The 14,544-nt window shown below is 46.9% G+C and overlaps 1 protein-coding gene across 6 annotated transcripts in view; it reads left to right on the top strand.

Annotated features, from left to right (window-relative positions):
- Positions 1 to 14,544, top strand: part of ABCC5 (ATP binding cassette subfamily C member 5) — a 66,129-nt gene that overhangs the window by 33,536 nt on the left and 18,049 nt on the right. For 5 of the 6 annotated variants that reach the window (XM_056499342.1, XM_056499341.1, XM_056499344.1 and 2 more), the window contains 10 exons: positions 434 to 587; positions 699 to 827; positions 1,176 to 1,362; positions 2,271 to 2,360; positions 3,396 to 3,585; positions 4,303 to 4,462; positions 4,879 to 4,957; positions 5,550 to 5,663; positions 6,708 to 6,872; positions 7,530 to 7,613. In XM_056499342.1, the coding sequence (XP_056355317.1) occupies positions 434 to 587; positions 699 to 827; positions 1,176 to 1,362; positions 2,271 to 2,360; positions 3,396 to 3,585; positions 4,303 to 4,462; positions 4,879 to 4,957; positions 5,550 to 5,663; positions 6,708 to 6,872; positions 7,530 to 7,613 (1,352 nt within the window). Of the gene's footprint in view, positions 1 to 433; positions 588 to 698; positions 828 to 1,175; positions 1,363 to 2,270; positions 2,361 to 3,395; positions 3,586 to 4,302; positions 4,463 to 4,878; positions 4,958 to 5,549; positions 5,664 to 6,707; positions 6,873 to 7,529; positions 7,614 to 9,734; positions 10,169 to 14,544 lie in introns of those variants that run through there. The other variant, XM_056499346.1, reaches the window with a different exon arrangement.

Here is a 14,544-nt window from a genome sequence, read left to right on the forward strand (position 1 = left end):
GTTCCAAATGTGCACTTGGAATAAACAGAGCAGGACTTGGGATATACATGGGTTATGATTCCAAAAGGCAGCTGGTATCTCAGGTCTGGTCATTCACTTACAAAGAAGGAAATGTGTCACTGCTGTTGTACCTCCAGGCTGCACATGGTCTCTCAGCAGTTTATGCAGGAGCAGCTTAAAACATTAGAGTGAAGCTGATGTGCAGCAGAGGTGGTAATTAGGTCAGAGTTCCATCAGAGCTATTTCTGCAAATGGGAATAATTAGACTACCAGCAACTCAAAGTAAAAACATTGCAATGAAAATGTACATTTTTAATTTGAATAAACTAAGAGAAACCTTTGTTACTGATGTACAGCTGGACTGAGTTGATTTCTATAAGTTGTCTTAGTTTTCTGTACTCAAGCTCTTCCTCTTTTCCTTCCATTTCACCAGTTGATGTTCGTTTGCCATTTCAAGCGGAGATGTTCATCCAGAATGTCATCCTTGTGTTCTTCTGTGTGGGAGTGATTTCTGGGGTTTTCCCCTGGTTCCTGGTGGCAGTGGGGCCCCTCATTGTCCTGTTCACAGTTCTGCATGTTGTGTCTAGGTAAGTGCACCACCTTTGGTTAGAAGTACAGATACTTTTACCTTCAAGCACAATATAGTGGTTGGCAAATGGTGGTTCTGCATGAAACTCAAAGTGCTTCTTTCCTTACAGAGTCTTTATTCGAGAGCTCAAGCGTCTGGACAACATCACACAGTCTCCATTCTTGTCTCATATTACATCTAGCATCCAGGGTCTCTCCACAATCCATGCCTACCACAAAGGACAGGAATTTCTGCACAGGTCAGTCTAGATATCCATCTGGGAATGGTGGAGCACAAAGCTGAATGTAACAGCTTCTAGCATTCAGAAGGATTAATTGTTGGGGTCTGATGGATCATTGGTTCTATGACTGAAAGTTAATCTTCTGGGGGAAAAAATTGGGAGAACAGAAGGAAGGGTACAGGAAAACTGGGAAGAGCAGTGGTGGAAAAGTTTGCAAACCCTGCCATCATATTTTGGTTTGAAACTTGGTTGGTGATGAGTGTTCCCACCCTGAATCCTGATACTAGAATAGGGGTTTAAGGAGCTCGAATATTTGTAGAACATCAAGCTCATGGAGTCTACTAACCTTTGCTGTGTTTGTTTCAGGTACCAGGAGCTGCTGGATGACAACCAGGCCCCGTTTTACCTTTTCAGTTGTGCCATGCGCTGGCTGGCTGTGCGCCTGGACATCATCAGCATTGCTCTGATCACAACCACTGGCCTTATGATTGTCCTGATGCATGGCCAGATCCCTCCTGCCTATGCTGGGCTGGCCATCTCCTACGCTGTGCAGGTGAGTGTGACCACATACTGTAATACTTAATTTCTCTTTTAATGCTCATTAGCAACAGCATCCAGCACTGGCTCAGGGGAACTGCAGGGCTCTGAGCGCTCGTGTTGGAGCTGATGTTTGACCTCTTCTGCCTCCTTGTGGAGCTGAGGTGAAATTAAAGCGCTTAGACACCTCGTACTAAAAGCTGTTGCTCTTGGGAAACATTTCTAATCTGGTGATTTCTCAAGGGATTCATAAATTATGGTGATTTTAAAATGGACTATTTAATTACTTGCTTTGAACACTTTATTTATATGGTACCCAATGTCAAGAGTATCAAATATCATCGAATTCTTTAGGTTGGAAAACACGAATAATTGAGTCGAACTATCACCTCAGCAATGCCAAACCCGCCACTAAACCATGTGCCCGCGTGCCTCATCTACATGACTTTTAAATAACTCCAGAATTGGTGACTCCACCACTCCCCTGGGCAGTCTGTTTCAGTGCTTGGCAACTCTTTTCATGAAGAAATGTTTCTAACATCCAATCTAAACCTCCCCTGGCACAACTTGAAGTTGTTTCCTCTTGTCCTATTGCTTGTCAAGTGCCTGGTTACACGCTCCTTTAAGGGAGTTATAGAGAGTGATAAGGTTGCCCCTGAGCCTCCTCTTTTCCAGGCTGAGCCACCCCACCTCCCTTAGCTGCTCCTCACAGGACTCCAGACCCTTCCCCAGCTCTGTTGCCCTTCTCTGGACATGCTCCAGCACCTCAGTATCTGCATTGTAGTGAGGGGCCCAAAACTAACACCAGGTTTGAGATGTGAGCTCACCAGTGCCAAGTACAGTCACTGTCCTGATCCTGCTGGCCATCTCTTAATTAAATAACAAGTCGCAGCTCTAAAAATTTGTTTTCTTTTCACACTTCAGTTAACAGGGTTATTCCAGTTTACAGTCAGACTGGCTTCAGAGACAGAAGCTCGTTTCACCTCAGTGGAGAGGATTGACCACTATATCAAGGTAGGACTGTAATGCATTCAATTGCCTGTTGTGAAATTTTGTGTTGCTTGTTACGTTGCTGGCCTCAGCCATAGTCTGCCATAGTAAAGAATGTGTGTTCCTGTTTTTAGAAAGGCACTAAAGCCTGTGCTGTAACACTGCACAGTGAGTTTGTTTTGTGAAGCACATGTATCAGCACTGGGGGCTGGATGGCCCCAGAGCTGGTAGGTAACTAAACTTAGAGGTATTACTGTATTTACATAAGGCCATTGGAAGTTTGCTGACACTCAGAGTAAAGAGTGGAGTATGTGAAAGGGGTAACTTGGGGATTCAAAACATTATTTTTCAGCAAAAGGATGGTGTTCTGGCATTCTTCATTCCAAACCTAATAGAATTCCTTCATTTAAACACAGATAACTGTTACTTTATCTACAAGTAATTCCATTTCATCCTAATAAGCCTACTTTTCCACAGCTGTTTTATGTAACATATTTCTACATGCTTGAAAAGTCAAGGGAATGCTCTTACTGCAAACAGGAGAAATGTGCTCAGCTGAACATGATAAATGTGCCAGGCTAAATGCTTAGCAAGCTGCTCTGATTAACTGTAACCCTTTCTTTGTAACTGGGATTTGTGTGTGCAGAACTGGGCATAGGTCAGTGGGGAAAGTGTAGCCAGGAGAAAGCCTCCTACTGGGTCCAGTGTGTGAGGTGAAAAGCTTTTCCATTTAATGTTCCCTGTGAACCTCAGAGGGAGATACATATATCTATTTGGTAAATCTGGGCTATATAGTAGTTGATATTTGTAGAAAAAAAAACTATACTGTTGTATAGAATGTCATTACTGAGGCAACGGGAGGGGAATTAGCAGTGTGGTCAGTGTAATACAACAAACTTCTGGACCACTGGGCCCACATCCAGCCAAGCAGCTCATCATGAAACTGCCATAAATTATCTAGGCTGAGTCTGCAGGGAAGAACTGCTGAAAGCTGCAGCTGATAATATTCCTTTAGTGCTTTCTTTACTGGAAACTGAACTTCTGTATTTTTGTTAAAAGACACTTTCCCTGGAAGCTCCTGCTCGAATTAAGAATAAAACTCCTCCTCTGGACTGGCCACAGGAAGGTGAAGTTGTTTTTGAAAATGCAGAGATGCGGTACCGAGAGAACCTCCCTCTAGTACTTAAAAAAGTGTCCTTTACCATCAAACCCAAGGAAAAGATTGGCATTGTGGGGAGAACAGGCTCAGGTAAGGAAAGACACTAAGCAGAGTTAAATTATTATTTTTATAGAATAGATTGGGGCAGTTATATTAGTTTTCATCTGTGAGTAAGTTGGTTGCACAGGAGGGGTTGAGCACACTGTCCCTGGAGGCTTCCGTTCATGTCTGTACAGAAGCAAGATCCCTGTAAACAGTAGTGAAAACAAGTTTCCATTTAGAGCAGAGGGATATCCTACTGGCTTGAGCCAGTATGTTGATTATATTTAACTCTCTAAACCACTGACCTGCACAGATTGGTGCCTACAGTGTGCTTGTTGCAGCTTGTCTGACTTTTGAAAGATTCTGTACTTATGTTGCAGCCAGGTTTGGCTCTGAGCCATCTCAGAATTCTGTAATGTAAAGAATACAAACCCCTGTTTGTGAGATGACTTAAATCAACCTCAAAATGAGTTTCTAAATAAGTAACTTATATTTTTGTATTGGGTTTTCATGGCAGGGTTTTGGCAGTAGGGTTTGGGCAACACTCCAGGGATGGCTTCTTTGAGGAGAGATTAGTAGCTGCCCCCACAATTGCTCAGAAGTTTAAAAGCTGAACCTCAGAACTTACCAGAGTATTGCTTGCCAGGACTTTTTGGTATTTTAAAACTTTTCTTAGATGTGGACAGCTTTTAAAACATTTTCTCATCTGAAAGCTGTTATGATTCTGTAGAAACACTGGTCTTGTTTTTCCTGTCTCATTTTTAGGGAAGTCTTCCCTTGGAATGGCACTCTTTCGTCTCGTTGAACTGTCTGGAGGCTGCATTAAAATTGATGGAGTAAAAATAAATGACATTGGCTTGGCAGATCTTCGGAGCAAACTCTCCATAATCCCTCAGGAACCTGTGCTGTTCAGTGGCACTGTGAGGTTAGTGAGACCATAAGAAGGCAAGAAGGGACTTAAGCAGTCTTACAGTTTATACCTGAACTGCAGTAGGTGCCTGGTGAGGTGGTAGCTCTCAGGCATCCTAGCTTCTGTGCTAGTTTTGAAACAAAAAACACAGATGAATGGTTTTAGCTGGCCCAGTGCAGCACAGGGTGTGATCATCCTGTATGGAAGTTGTGCTTCTCTTCAGGTGTGGTTCAAGTTTTAGTATCTTTGTTTTCCATCTCTGCTCTTATTTTTTGGCTCTTCTAACCTCAGTGTGCTGGGAGCATCTGATTTCCAGGAAACTGTTACTAGAAGGTTGGATAGGAATCACCTGTCTGGATGAATGAGCACACTGCTGGTTTGCCATTCATTGCTGAGTTAAAATTCTGCTTGTTTTCTGCTTCCCACTCCAGATCAAACTTGGATCCTTTCAATCAGTACAGTGAGGAACAAATCTGGGCTGCTTTGGAAAGGACTCACATGAAGGAGTGTGTAAGTATTACGTGCTCTAGGAGATATGTTTGCATTTGACTTCTGAAGCAACATAATCTGTTAGTAGCTACTTCAGAGGTCTTTAAGCTTTTTTTCTGCATTTTACCCCTTGTTCTCTATGGTTTATTTGACCAATTTTTTCTTTATTCCCATGACTTTATTAGACTGATATTTTTGGTTTTTATAGGAACATGCCATATTCTGTGGTTTTTTTGTATATAGCATAGCAGAGTGCTGCTTCATTACAGGCATTCTTGGGGAATTTCAACATTTCAAGTGATATTTTTCTCTATGTGCCTTAGGTGTGCATTCTACATTTCCATTTGTGACTGTACATGTCACATGTGCAAATTTATATTGAACTTAAAACCTGCCCTTTGCAAGGCCCTCTGCAGCAAGTCTTGCTGCCATGACGTTTCCAATTCTATTTCTTGTAAGTCAGGTGGCAGGTATGGCTATGGAACATAGGCTGCAGGAATTCCTGCAGGGAATAGGTTCACTCTCTTCTCCTGGGGACAAAGATTGTGAGATTTGTTTGTGTTTATATGATTTTGTGCAGTGCTCTAAGATTTGTCTCTTCTTCCCCACGCAGATTGCACAGCTGCCTATGAAGCTCGATTCAGAAGTGATGGAAAATGGGGACAACTTTTCTGTTGGAGAGAGACAGTTACTGTGCATAGCTAGAGCTCTGCTGCGTCGTTGCAAGGTGAGCACAGCAGGGCGAGAAATAGCTGGAGATATCAAGATTATAAGATTTTTGTGCTGGATTCATTCTGTCTGTCAGAGGAATCACACCATGATTATTGCAACCCAGAGAAGTGTAAGGTTGAAACAATCAGGAAGGTATCTAGCCAGCTCCTGTAATGTCCTGCCATTGGAGAGGCATTGTTTGCAGGTGCTAACATTAGTGTGTCAGACTGGCCTAATTATTTATTCAGTGTTCTTTTACTGGGGAGCATCAGATTCTTCCTTTATTCCACCTTTTTGTGAATATGAGCCAAGTATTGTCCTTCTACCCAGTGCTCCACTAAAATGTAGTCTCCAAGTGGAATTTGGGATCATGCTATGCCAGCCAAGTGAAAGATTTTGTGGGAATGGAATGGAAGCAATAGTTGCAGTGAGAAAAGACTTTTGGATTGAGATTGACCAGGATTCTGGTCAATTCTTTTTTTCTGAAATGTGACCTATAATATTTTCAAGTTCTCTCTGCATCTGTTTTTAAAGCCAGACTACTCAGCAGAAGTTACTGCTGTCTCTGCAGTACCTGGACAGGGCATGTCCAGTTTAGCTTTGACAAGAAATCACTCCAAATCAGTTTGTGTCTGAGGGGAAGAGACTTCTTACCCAGTGTAAGAAAGCTATTAAGCCTAGTCAGTGACTTATTCCAGGAGGAATGTCACCAGCAGGGATATGTCAAATTAGTTTACTGGTGAAATTTGTATTTGAGATTCATCTATTGAATATAAAACTGAAAGTAGTGGAAACTTGAAGCCTGGGTCATAACCCACATGTAGCTCTAGGATGTGACTATAAAATGTAAGCATCATCCATAGGCTTTGTTGAAAACAATTACATAAAGAAAACTGAAAGAGTACTTGTAAAACCTGCATTTGTGCCCACAACTCCAAAAGGATTGCATTTGTGACAATGCTTGGTTGTGGCCATTCTGCCTGCCCTATGTATACTTATATTCAGGGAGGGAAGATGTGACCATGGGTAATAGCCAGGATTCTGTGCTGCTTTCTTTCAGATATTGATCCTGGATGAAGCAACAGCTGCTATGGACACAGAGACAGACTTACTGATCCAGGAGACCATCAGAGAGGCGTTTGCAGACTGCACTATGTTAACAATTGCTCATCGCCTGCACACGGTCCTGGGCTGTGATCGGATCATGGTGCTAACACAGGGACAGGTGAGCAGGGAGGCATCTCTGCCTCTGGTCTGCTGTGTCTACTGATTGAGAGAACAGCTGCACTGCTGTTCATTCATATTCTTGGTAGTAATAGTCCAGTTGCAAAAGAATCTTGTGACAAGATCAAAGATGGCAAAAATTGTTTTTCACACCAAAAAAGTACCATAGAATAACAGTCTTTAAAAATCTTCTTGAGGTTTCCTTTGTAGGTTAATTCTGAGATGGGTAATAACATAAATATCTCTGCTGGGGCTCACTGGCAATTTCCCATTACTTTCATAAAGCCCTGTGCTGTCAAGCACACCTATGACAGACACTTTACCTATTTTTCAGGCTTCCATTTGGGAGCCTAAACAGTTAAATGCAATAACATTGGGCAAGGCTGTTTAAGGTAGAGAAGGTGAAAACCAATAGCATCTGCCTCTGCCAGAACTACCGGAGGTTGCTTCCTGTTGAGCTAATACCAGTTTTTGAGCCAGTTTGAAGCATTCCAAGTTATGGTGTCCATAAATGCAGGTACTTTCACTGCCTGGTGTTTAATCTAAAGATGAATGTTGTGTTTTCTATTCTTTGCCATCACATCACAAGTCCAAGGGGTGGGAGTCACTTCTCTGTTGAAATTTACTGACATACTTTACCTGTCTTGTTTGTTTTCAGGTAGTGGAATTCGACACCCCGACTGCCCTTCTGGCCAACGAGAACTCGCGCTTCTATGCTATGTTTGCTGCTGCAGAGAACAAGGTTGCTGTCAAGGGCTGAAATTCAGGGCAAAGTCACTTTAATTTTGGAGAGCTATGCTCCCTGCCTGTGGCAGGCCAGCTCTTCCTCCTCCTCGCAGATTATTGCCTTTTCATCTTTTAATTTTTAGCACAATGTGTCAAGCCAGAGAGTTTTTAAAACCATGTCAGAAGAACTCAATGTTTTTATTATTGTATTTATTCCATATTACTAATTTTTTGTTATTAAATGCACTCTACAAATGGCTCAGGGAGCCATAGTTATAAATGTATCAGAGGCCTATAATGAAGCTTTATACATGTAGCTATATCTATACATAATTCTGTATATAGCCTATATTTACAGTGGAAATGTAAGCTGTTTATTTTATATTAAAATAAGCACTGTATTAATAACAGTGCATATTCTTTTCTATCATTTTTGTACAGTTTATGGTACCAGAGATCTGGCTTTATTGGACTGTATCAGACAACGTTTTGCCTTTTACAGTTCGTCTTTTCCTAGTGCCAGATTTTCTGCGTGTCTGAGTGGAAGTGAAGCTTTGCAATAGTGTCCTTTATTGTCACATCTTTGTCTAGCGCAGCAGAGAAGAGCTCTGTGGTGTAACTATTGCATTGTAATTTATCAAAGCTATTTGGGGCATCGCTAACGTTCACCACGGCAGCGGCTGCTGCTTCCCATGATGCTTTTCCAAAGCAGGGTTTTTAGTGATCCGAGTGGAGAACCACTCCTGGGTCATGTTAAGGCCTTGTATTTTCTCAGTGTCCTGACACAATATTTCTTACTGTATCAGCAGAGTTTATTTTAATGCAAGCAAGCCCAAGCTCTTCCTGCTTCGCTGATCTAACACAACCAAAATCTTACTGTTTGTGGAATGATCTATAACAAATTAATCATAAGGTTCAAATCATACCCTGTATGCTGGCAGGAAAGCTTTTTAAGAGTTGCTTCAGCTGACTGACTCTCTATCTTGAAGCTGCTAACACTCCTCAAGGTTTAGGTTGGCTTTCACTGGCATGGGTAACACTAACCCTTTGTTCTGCTCACTTATACTAAGATTAATCAACAGTGATATTTCCTGTTTCTTTCTTGCACACTTGTTAAGGAAGCAGTCCTCGACCCCACATCTTCTGGAACCTTAAAGGGGTTCCTGTTGATCAGGATGTAACACTGGTGTAGGACATGGTTTTCTTACTGTAAATGACCTACCTCAGGTTACTGGGTCCTGCATAGTGCGTTGCCATGATCACTGTACACCATCCCTGTTTTCTGGGACCTGTGGCCCAGGGGGACACAGTTGCTCCTGTGATAGCTGTGACTTATTGAATGGTCAGCGTTGCATGTCTTTGTCAACTTGGACATTTTGTAGCCTTAGCATGTTTGCAAAATGTCTCATTGAGGCAGAAATCTGAAAAGTAAATAAAACTATTTTGGGTTTTGTAAATTTTATTGGCTTAAGTGGTTTGTTTTCACACCTTTTCAAGCCCTGGGGAACAGGCTTTTTTTTTTTTTTTTTTTTTTTTTCCTTCTTCCTCTTGTCATGCACTGCGGTCTGATCTTTCTTCAGAGTGAAGATGCTTCTTTAAAAGTGTAGTGGATGATTTTTGTGCCCTCCAGCATAGGGGTAGCTTGCAATACATGTATGTTGAGTAGTACAGGGAGTAATAATTTATAGTGCAAGTATTCAAGCCAGGTAGGAGGGCTGAGGTCAGGTGGAAGACCACCTTAGGCTCATGTTTTCTATTTTCTTTACCTTAAAGCACTACTATTTTATAGAGTGACTACTGAAAAGTCACAGAAGCATTTCTACCTACCAGTACCACAAGAAAATTGTGGCATTAACAGAGCTTGCACTGTAGTTTGAAGCAGCACAAAAAGTATTGTTGGGATTGTTCTTGACTCTTGTCCAAAGCAAGAATTAACTGGCACAGACCTTACTCTGCTCACAGGCCTGGAGTTTACCCCATGGACTTCAATATTTTCCTTGAAGGAAGTGGGCTAATGTACCTGGCTCTGCATGCTGCTGGGGTCAATGTGTGGCTTCACTTTTGCAGCTTAGGCTGAACTAATGGCAGTCTGGGCAAAAGAGGAGCCATCCTGATCTTATCCTCCTTCTTCTTCCAGGCTGGAACTTCCTCTTCCCTTTCCGATGCCAGCAGTGGCTCTTGTGTGGTCCAGTTCAGAAAGCTAACTTGCAGAAAGCAGGAATGCTGTACAAAGGAGGAGACAGGAAGGCACCACTCACAGGAAGGGAGGTGAAGTGGGGCTGCTCTTTTCAGTAGGTGCTGGCTGTAACAGTAGCATAGGTGTGAGAGGGACCTGTTCAGCATTCACTGCCCCAAACTGCTGCTTCCCAGTTACATTCTCCTAAAGAGCTGAATCTTTGCTGCAGCTTTGGTCAGCTGAAACAGCTCAGCAAGGTGTCAAACCAGGGTCTGTGATAGAGCAAGTGAACAGTCATCTGTGAACAGCAGGGATTAGCTCAACCATTTTGTTAAACCTTGGCTGCAGCACTGTTACCTTGGAATTAAAGACAGAGACTGACAGAAGGAAAAGTTCTTTCTGTTGTGATCACTTCTGTGCTTCATTTGGCACTTGTCTCACAGGTGTACTGAAGTATTGCTGTTCACAGGGGTAGCTGTAATTTTTTTACTGGCTTTCCTCCTGAGCCACAGGAGCAAGCTGAGGCCTGGCCAAGGACCCTTCCTGTGGCAGGGAAGAAACATTAATATTTACAAATGGGACTGAAATATCTGGATCTTTGGAGCATTCTGCAAGAGCTTTATGATGATGACTGGAATGTTCAGGAGTTGGATTCTGCTTTAGAATTTATAGTATGATAGCCAGAGAAGACTTCATCCTATGAAGACTAGAATAAGACACTGGGATTGGGACAGAGACTTTCCTTAAAGAGATCCTACTGAAAATACCATGGAGATAGCTTCTATTCTGGTTTAATATCAGCTGGCAACTAAGCCCCACACAGTCCTGTGGGATGGGGGAGAGAACTGAAAGTGTAAAAGCTAGAAAACTTGAGAATTGAGACCAAGACAATGTAATAAGGAAAGCAGAAGCCATGCAAGCAAAGCAAAACAAGATATTCATTCCCCACTTCCCGTGGGCAGCTATCCCTATGACAGGAGGGCTCCATTGTCTGTAGTGGTGACTTGGGAAAACAAGCACCATCGTTCTGTATGTCCCCTCCTTCTCCAGCTTTTATAATGCTATATGGTCTGGAATATCTCTGTCCCTGCTGTGCCCACTCCCACCTCCTTGAGCACTTTCGGCCTCTTTGCTGGTCATGTGAGGAGCAGAAATGTCTTTGGCTCTGTGCAAACCCTGCTCAGCAACAGCTGTACAACATCCCTGAATTATCAACACTGTTTTCAGCACCAACCCCAAACACAGCCTGACACCAGCTACTGTGAAGCAAATTCACCCTAGCCCAGCCAAAACCAGCACATCCTACGGCAAAGGCTGTGGCCCAAGACCAGCAGGTGTGCAAGAGAGATTTGCCTGGGATAACTGGTTACTGTATTGTTCTCTGGAATTTCCATGACATCAGTTTTGCTTATTCTGTGCAAACATTATTCACAGCAAGTGCAGCTGATCCTGATTCATTATCAAAAGCTTAGAGCCTCTTCAAGAGAATGTGTTCCTGCTCATCTCATCTGTCTGGTGAGTGGATATACTGCATTTGCTTGGCTCTTCAACCAAAGCACAGGTAGGATTCTTCTGAAATTACACTGGAGTTAACATGCAGTTAGATTGGTGTATGATTACACCCTGAAGTTGTCCCAGCCTGAACACCTGAGGACATTTTACTCTTACCTGTAGTGAAGGCTTAGGGTTGGATCCTGAAGTTGCTGGAGCTGTGCTTTGCCTATCACCTGTAGATGAAAGCCAGGTCAAACAAGCTTTGTGCATCACTGGAAACAAAGTTGGAGGAAGCTGAGTTTTTTTGAAAGGCAACTGATACGAATGAGAGAAGATGTCAGAAGGATAACAGCAGAACATTTGATTTATTAGAGGAGGATGTGGACAGCAACATTAGCAGGATGAAAAGTTTTTCTTAGTTACAAGGGGATTTGTTGCAAAGGCAAAGTTTCTTTTTGAAGGTGCTTCAAAAGAACACTGAGAGACTGCCGGCTGCTGTATGCACAACCAACCAGCCTGAGTGCTATCTTGTTATTTTTTACTGCAACTGTAGCATGTGTTTTACTATAAATAAGTGATTACACAAAGGTTTTCTTCAGCTTCAGGTCGGTGGGGGGTGATACTGTGATTTGTTTAACCCTTGGTTGAGCTGGTAACCACAGCCACAATGTGCTGAGGCCACAGTTTGTGCCTCCGATGTGGTGATACAGCGGAAAGTGAGCTGGAATTTGGTGCAGATGCTGCAGTTGTTGGTGTAAGGCTTGGGAGGCTTTCAGAATGTACCACTACAGATTCATTAAACCCACAACCATGTGGAAAATGTTTCTGTCTTGTCCAAAATATGTGCCTTGGAGCCTCATCAGGCAATGAGGTAGGCAAAGTATAACAGTGGAAACTGGAGTGCAAATAACTTAGAGAATTGTCATTACATGGGGCAGAGACCGTGCTTCTCTTGGGCTGGGGGGCACACACCTCCTTCCTTCCAGCTTGCAGACTCCTGCTGTTGCCATGCAGAGAAACAAATGCTTGTACAAAGCTGATAATTTTGTGGTTTCTGTCCTTTCTTATTTAGGAAGGCAGCAGTGGAGGGTGTGTGATTGATTGCCTCGACTTTTGGGGAAGAATAAACTACATTATGTCTGAGCTGGGCTCTGGGGCCAGCTTGCAGTGCGAATTGGAGGCAGGAAACTATGGGCACCCGAGCTGGGAGAGAAGGGATTAAAGAACCGGGTCTGCATGGGGTACAGGGAGAAGGGAGACTATTTAGGGTCAGCTGTGAGCTCGATGTGGGGATGTGACTGGGAGGAGTGAGGAAGCCAAACTCAGCGGTGGGATGAGGGTGCAAGAATCAGCCCTGCTGGAAGCCATGCGGGGGAGGGTTTGGGGTTGTTTGTGGTGGAGCTGGGAGAGGGACGGTGAAAGTGAGGGATTAAGGCGGTGCGGTGGGGACACAGCCGGCTGTGAGGGGACAGGAGTGGTCCGAGCGGGGCATTGTGGCCATGCAGGAGTGCTGAGTTCGGTGTGTCCGGGCCAGGCACCGGGGCTGGGCTGTGGGGAGAAGAGGGAAGCTCTGCGTGGGCCGGTTGAAACTGCCCTGCGAAAGGGGCACGGCCGGGCCGAGCCGCTGGGGCGGAGGGCGGCACGCGCGGATACCCACGCCTGTGAGTGAGAGAACGCAAAGCGAACGCTGCTCTCCCGGGGCGGTCCCGGTGCCCGCCCTGCTCCGGCCGTGCCCGGGCCGGCCTGAGGGGCCGCGGGGCGGGGCCGGGGCGGGTGCGCGCGCAGCGGGCGGGGCGGGGCGGGGCCGCCCTCGCGCGCCCCCGCGGCGCCCCCCGGCGGCCGCGCCCGCCGCTGCTGTCCGGGCCCGGGCCCTGCGCTCCCTCGGCCGGTCCTTTCCGCCTCCCCCTCCCCGCCCCGGCCGCTCCGGCCGCCGGGGCCTCCCTCCTCCCCGCCCGCCCATGGATTTCACATAGCAGCCGCCGCCTCCGCTGCCGCCTCCTCCTCCTCCTTCTCCGCCGCCTCTCCATGGCGGCTCCGGCTCCGCGGCCGCCCGGCCTGTGCTGCTGCCGCAAGGGCTCCGCGGCCGGGCCGGAGGCGCCGCCGGCCCCGCCGCCGCCGCCCGAGCCACCGCCGGACGTGGCGTCGGCGTCCAGCTCGCAGCTCTTCAGCCTGAGGCACCTGCACCTGGGGCTGGAGCTGCGGCCCGAGGCGCGGGCGCTGGCGGGCTGCCTGGTGCTGGAGCTCTGCGCGCTGCGCCCGCAGCCCCGCGCCCTGGTGCTGGACGTGCACCCGGCGCTGCGCGTCCTCTCGGCCGCTTTCCGCCGCGCCGCGGCCGGGGAAGCGCCCTGCGCCTTCGCCTTCTCGCCCGCCGAGGCCGCCGCCGCCCCGGCCCCGCCGCCCCCGCCGCCCTGCCCGCCGCCGCCGCCGCCCTGCGCGCCGCCCTGCGCCGCCAGCCCGCCCGCCACCGCCACCTTCCTCTCGGCGCCCTGCATCGCCGCCGGCCCGCTGCCCCCCGCCGCCCCCCCGGGGGACCCGCCCGCCGGCCCCCCGCCCGCCGCCGAGCCGCCGCCGCCGCTGCCCCTCTTCGCCCAGCCGCCCTGCTCCGCCTGCCCGCTCGGCTTCAGAGTAGACCCCTTCACCGACTACGGCTCGTCCCTCACCGTCTCCCTGCCCGCCGCCCTCCAGCCGCACCAGCCCTTCCAGATCATCGTCCGCTACACCACGGCCGACGGCCCCGCCGTGAGTACCGGGCGGGGGTTGGTTCCCTGGGGAACCGGGTCCCGGGGCGGCTGGCAGAGCCCTGTCGCACGTCTTTGCTCCTGTCCCTGGCCCCGTGGCCTGGCAGCGCCAGCCCGCTGGGCAGCAGCATCTGTGCCCTGCCCCGGGGGCTCTGGGCATTGCCAGCCCCGCGGTGCTCGTACCGACTCAGCCGCTCTCCCTCCTGGCTTCCCCTATCGCGTGGACCCCAAGCCTATTCATCCCACCTCACCTAAATTAGTAATTGCAAAGTTTTTCGTCCTTTAAGGACATTGCAGTTGTTGGCGAGGAGAGTGAAAATTTGCAAACTCCTGCCTCGACTTAGTCCTTCAGGGTAAATTATGTCATCCACAAAGTAGGAGTTTTTCTGGGGGTTTTGCCAGCTGCTAACAAAATCAGGCCTTGCACACCTAGGCTGGTGTTCCAATGAGCCATGATCAGGAACTTTGAGAAGAGCAGGGGTGATTCCATATGTTCCTACAAGTTATCTGCTGGAAAAAGGGATGAGAAATGGCCCAAA

This window comes from Oenanthe melanoleuca, chromosome 9 (assembly GCF_029582105.1).
Source record: "Oenanthe melanoleuca isolate GR-GAL-2019-014 chromosome 9, OMel1.0, whole genome shotgun sequence".
NCBI classification, from domain to species: Eukaryota; Metazoa; Chordata; class Aves; order Passeriformes; family Muscicapidae; genus Oenanthe; species Oenanthe melanoleuca.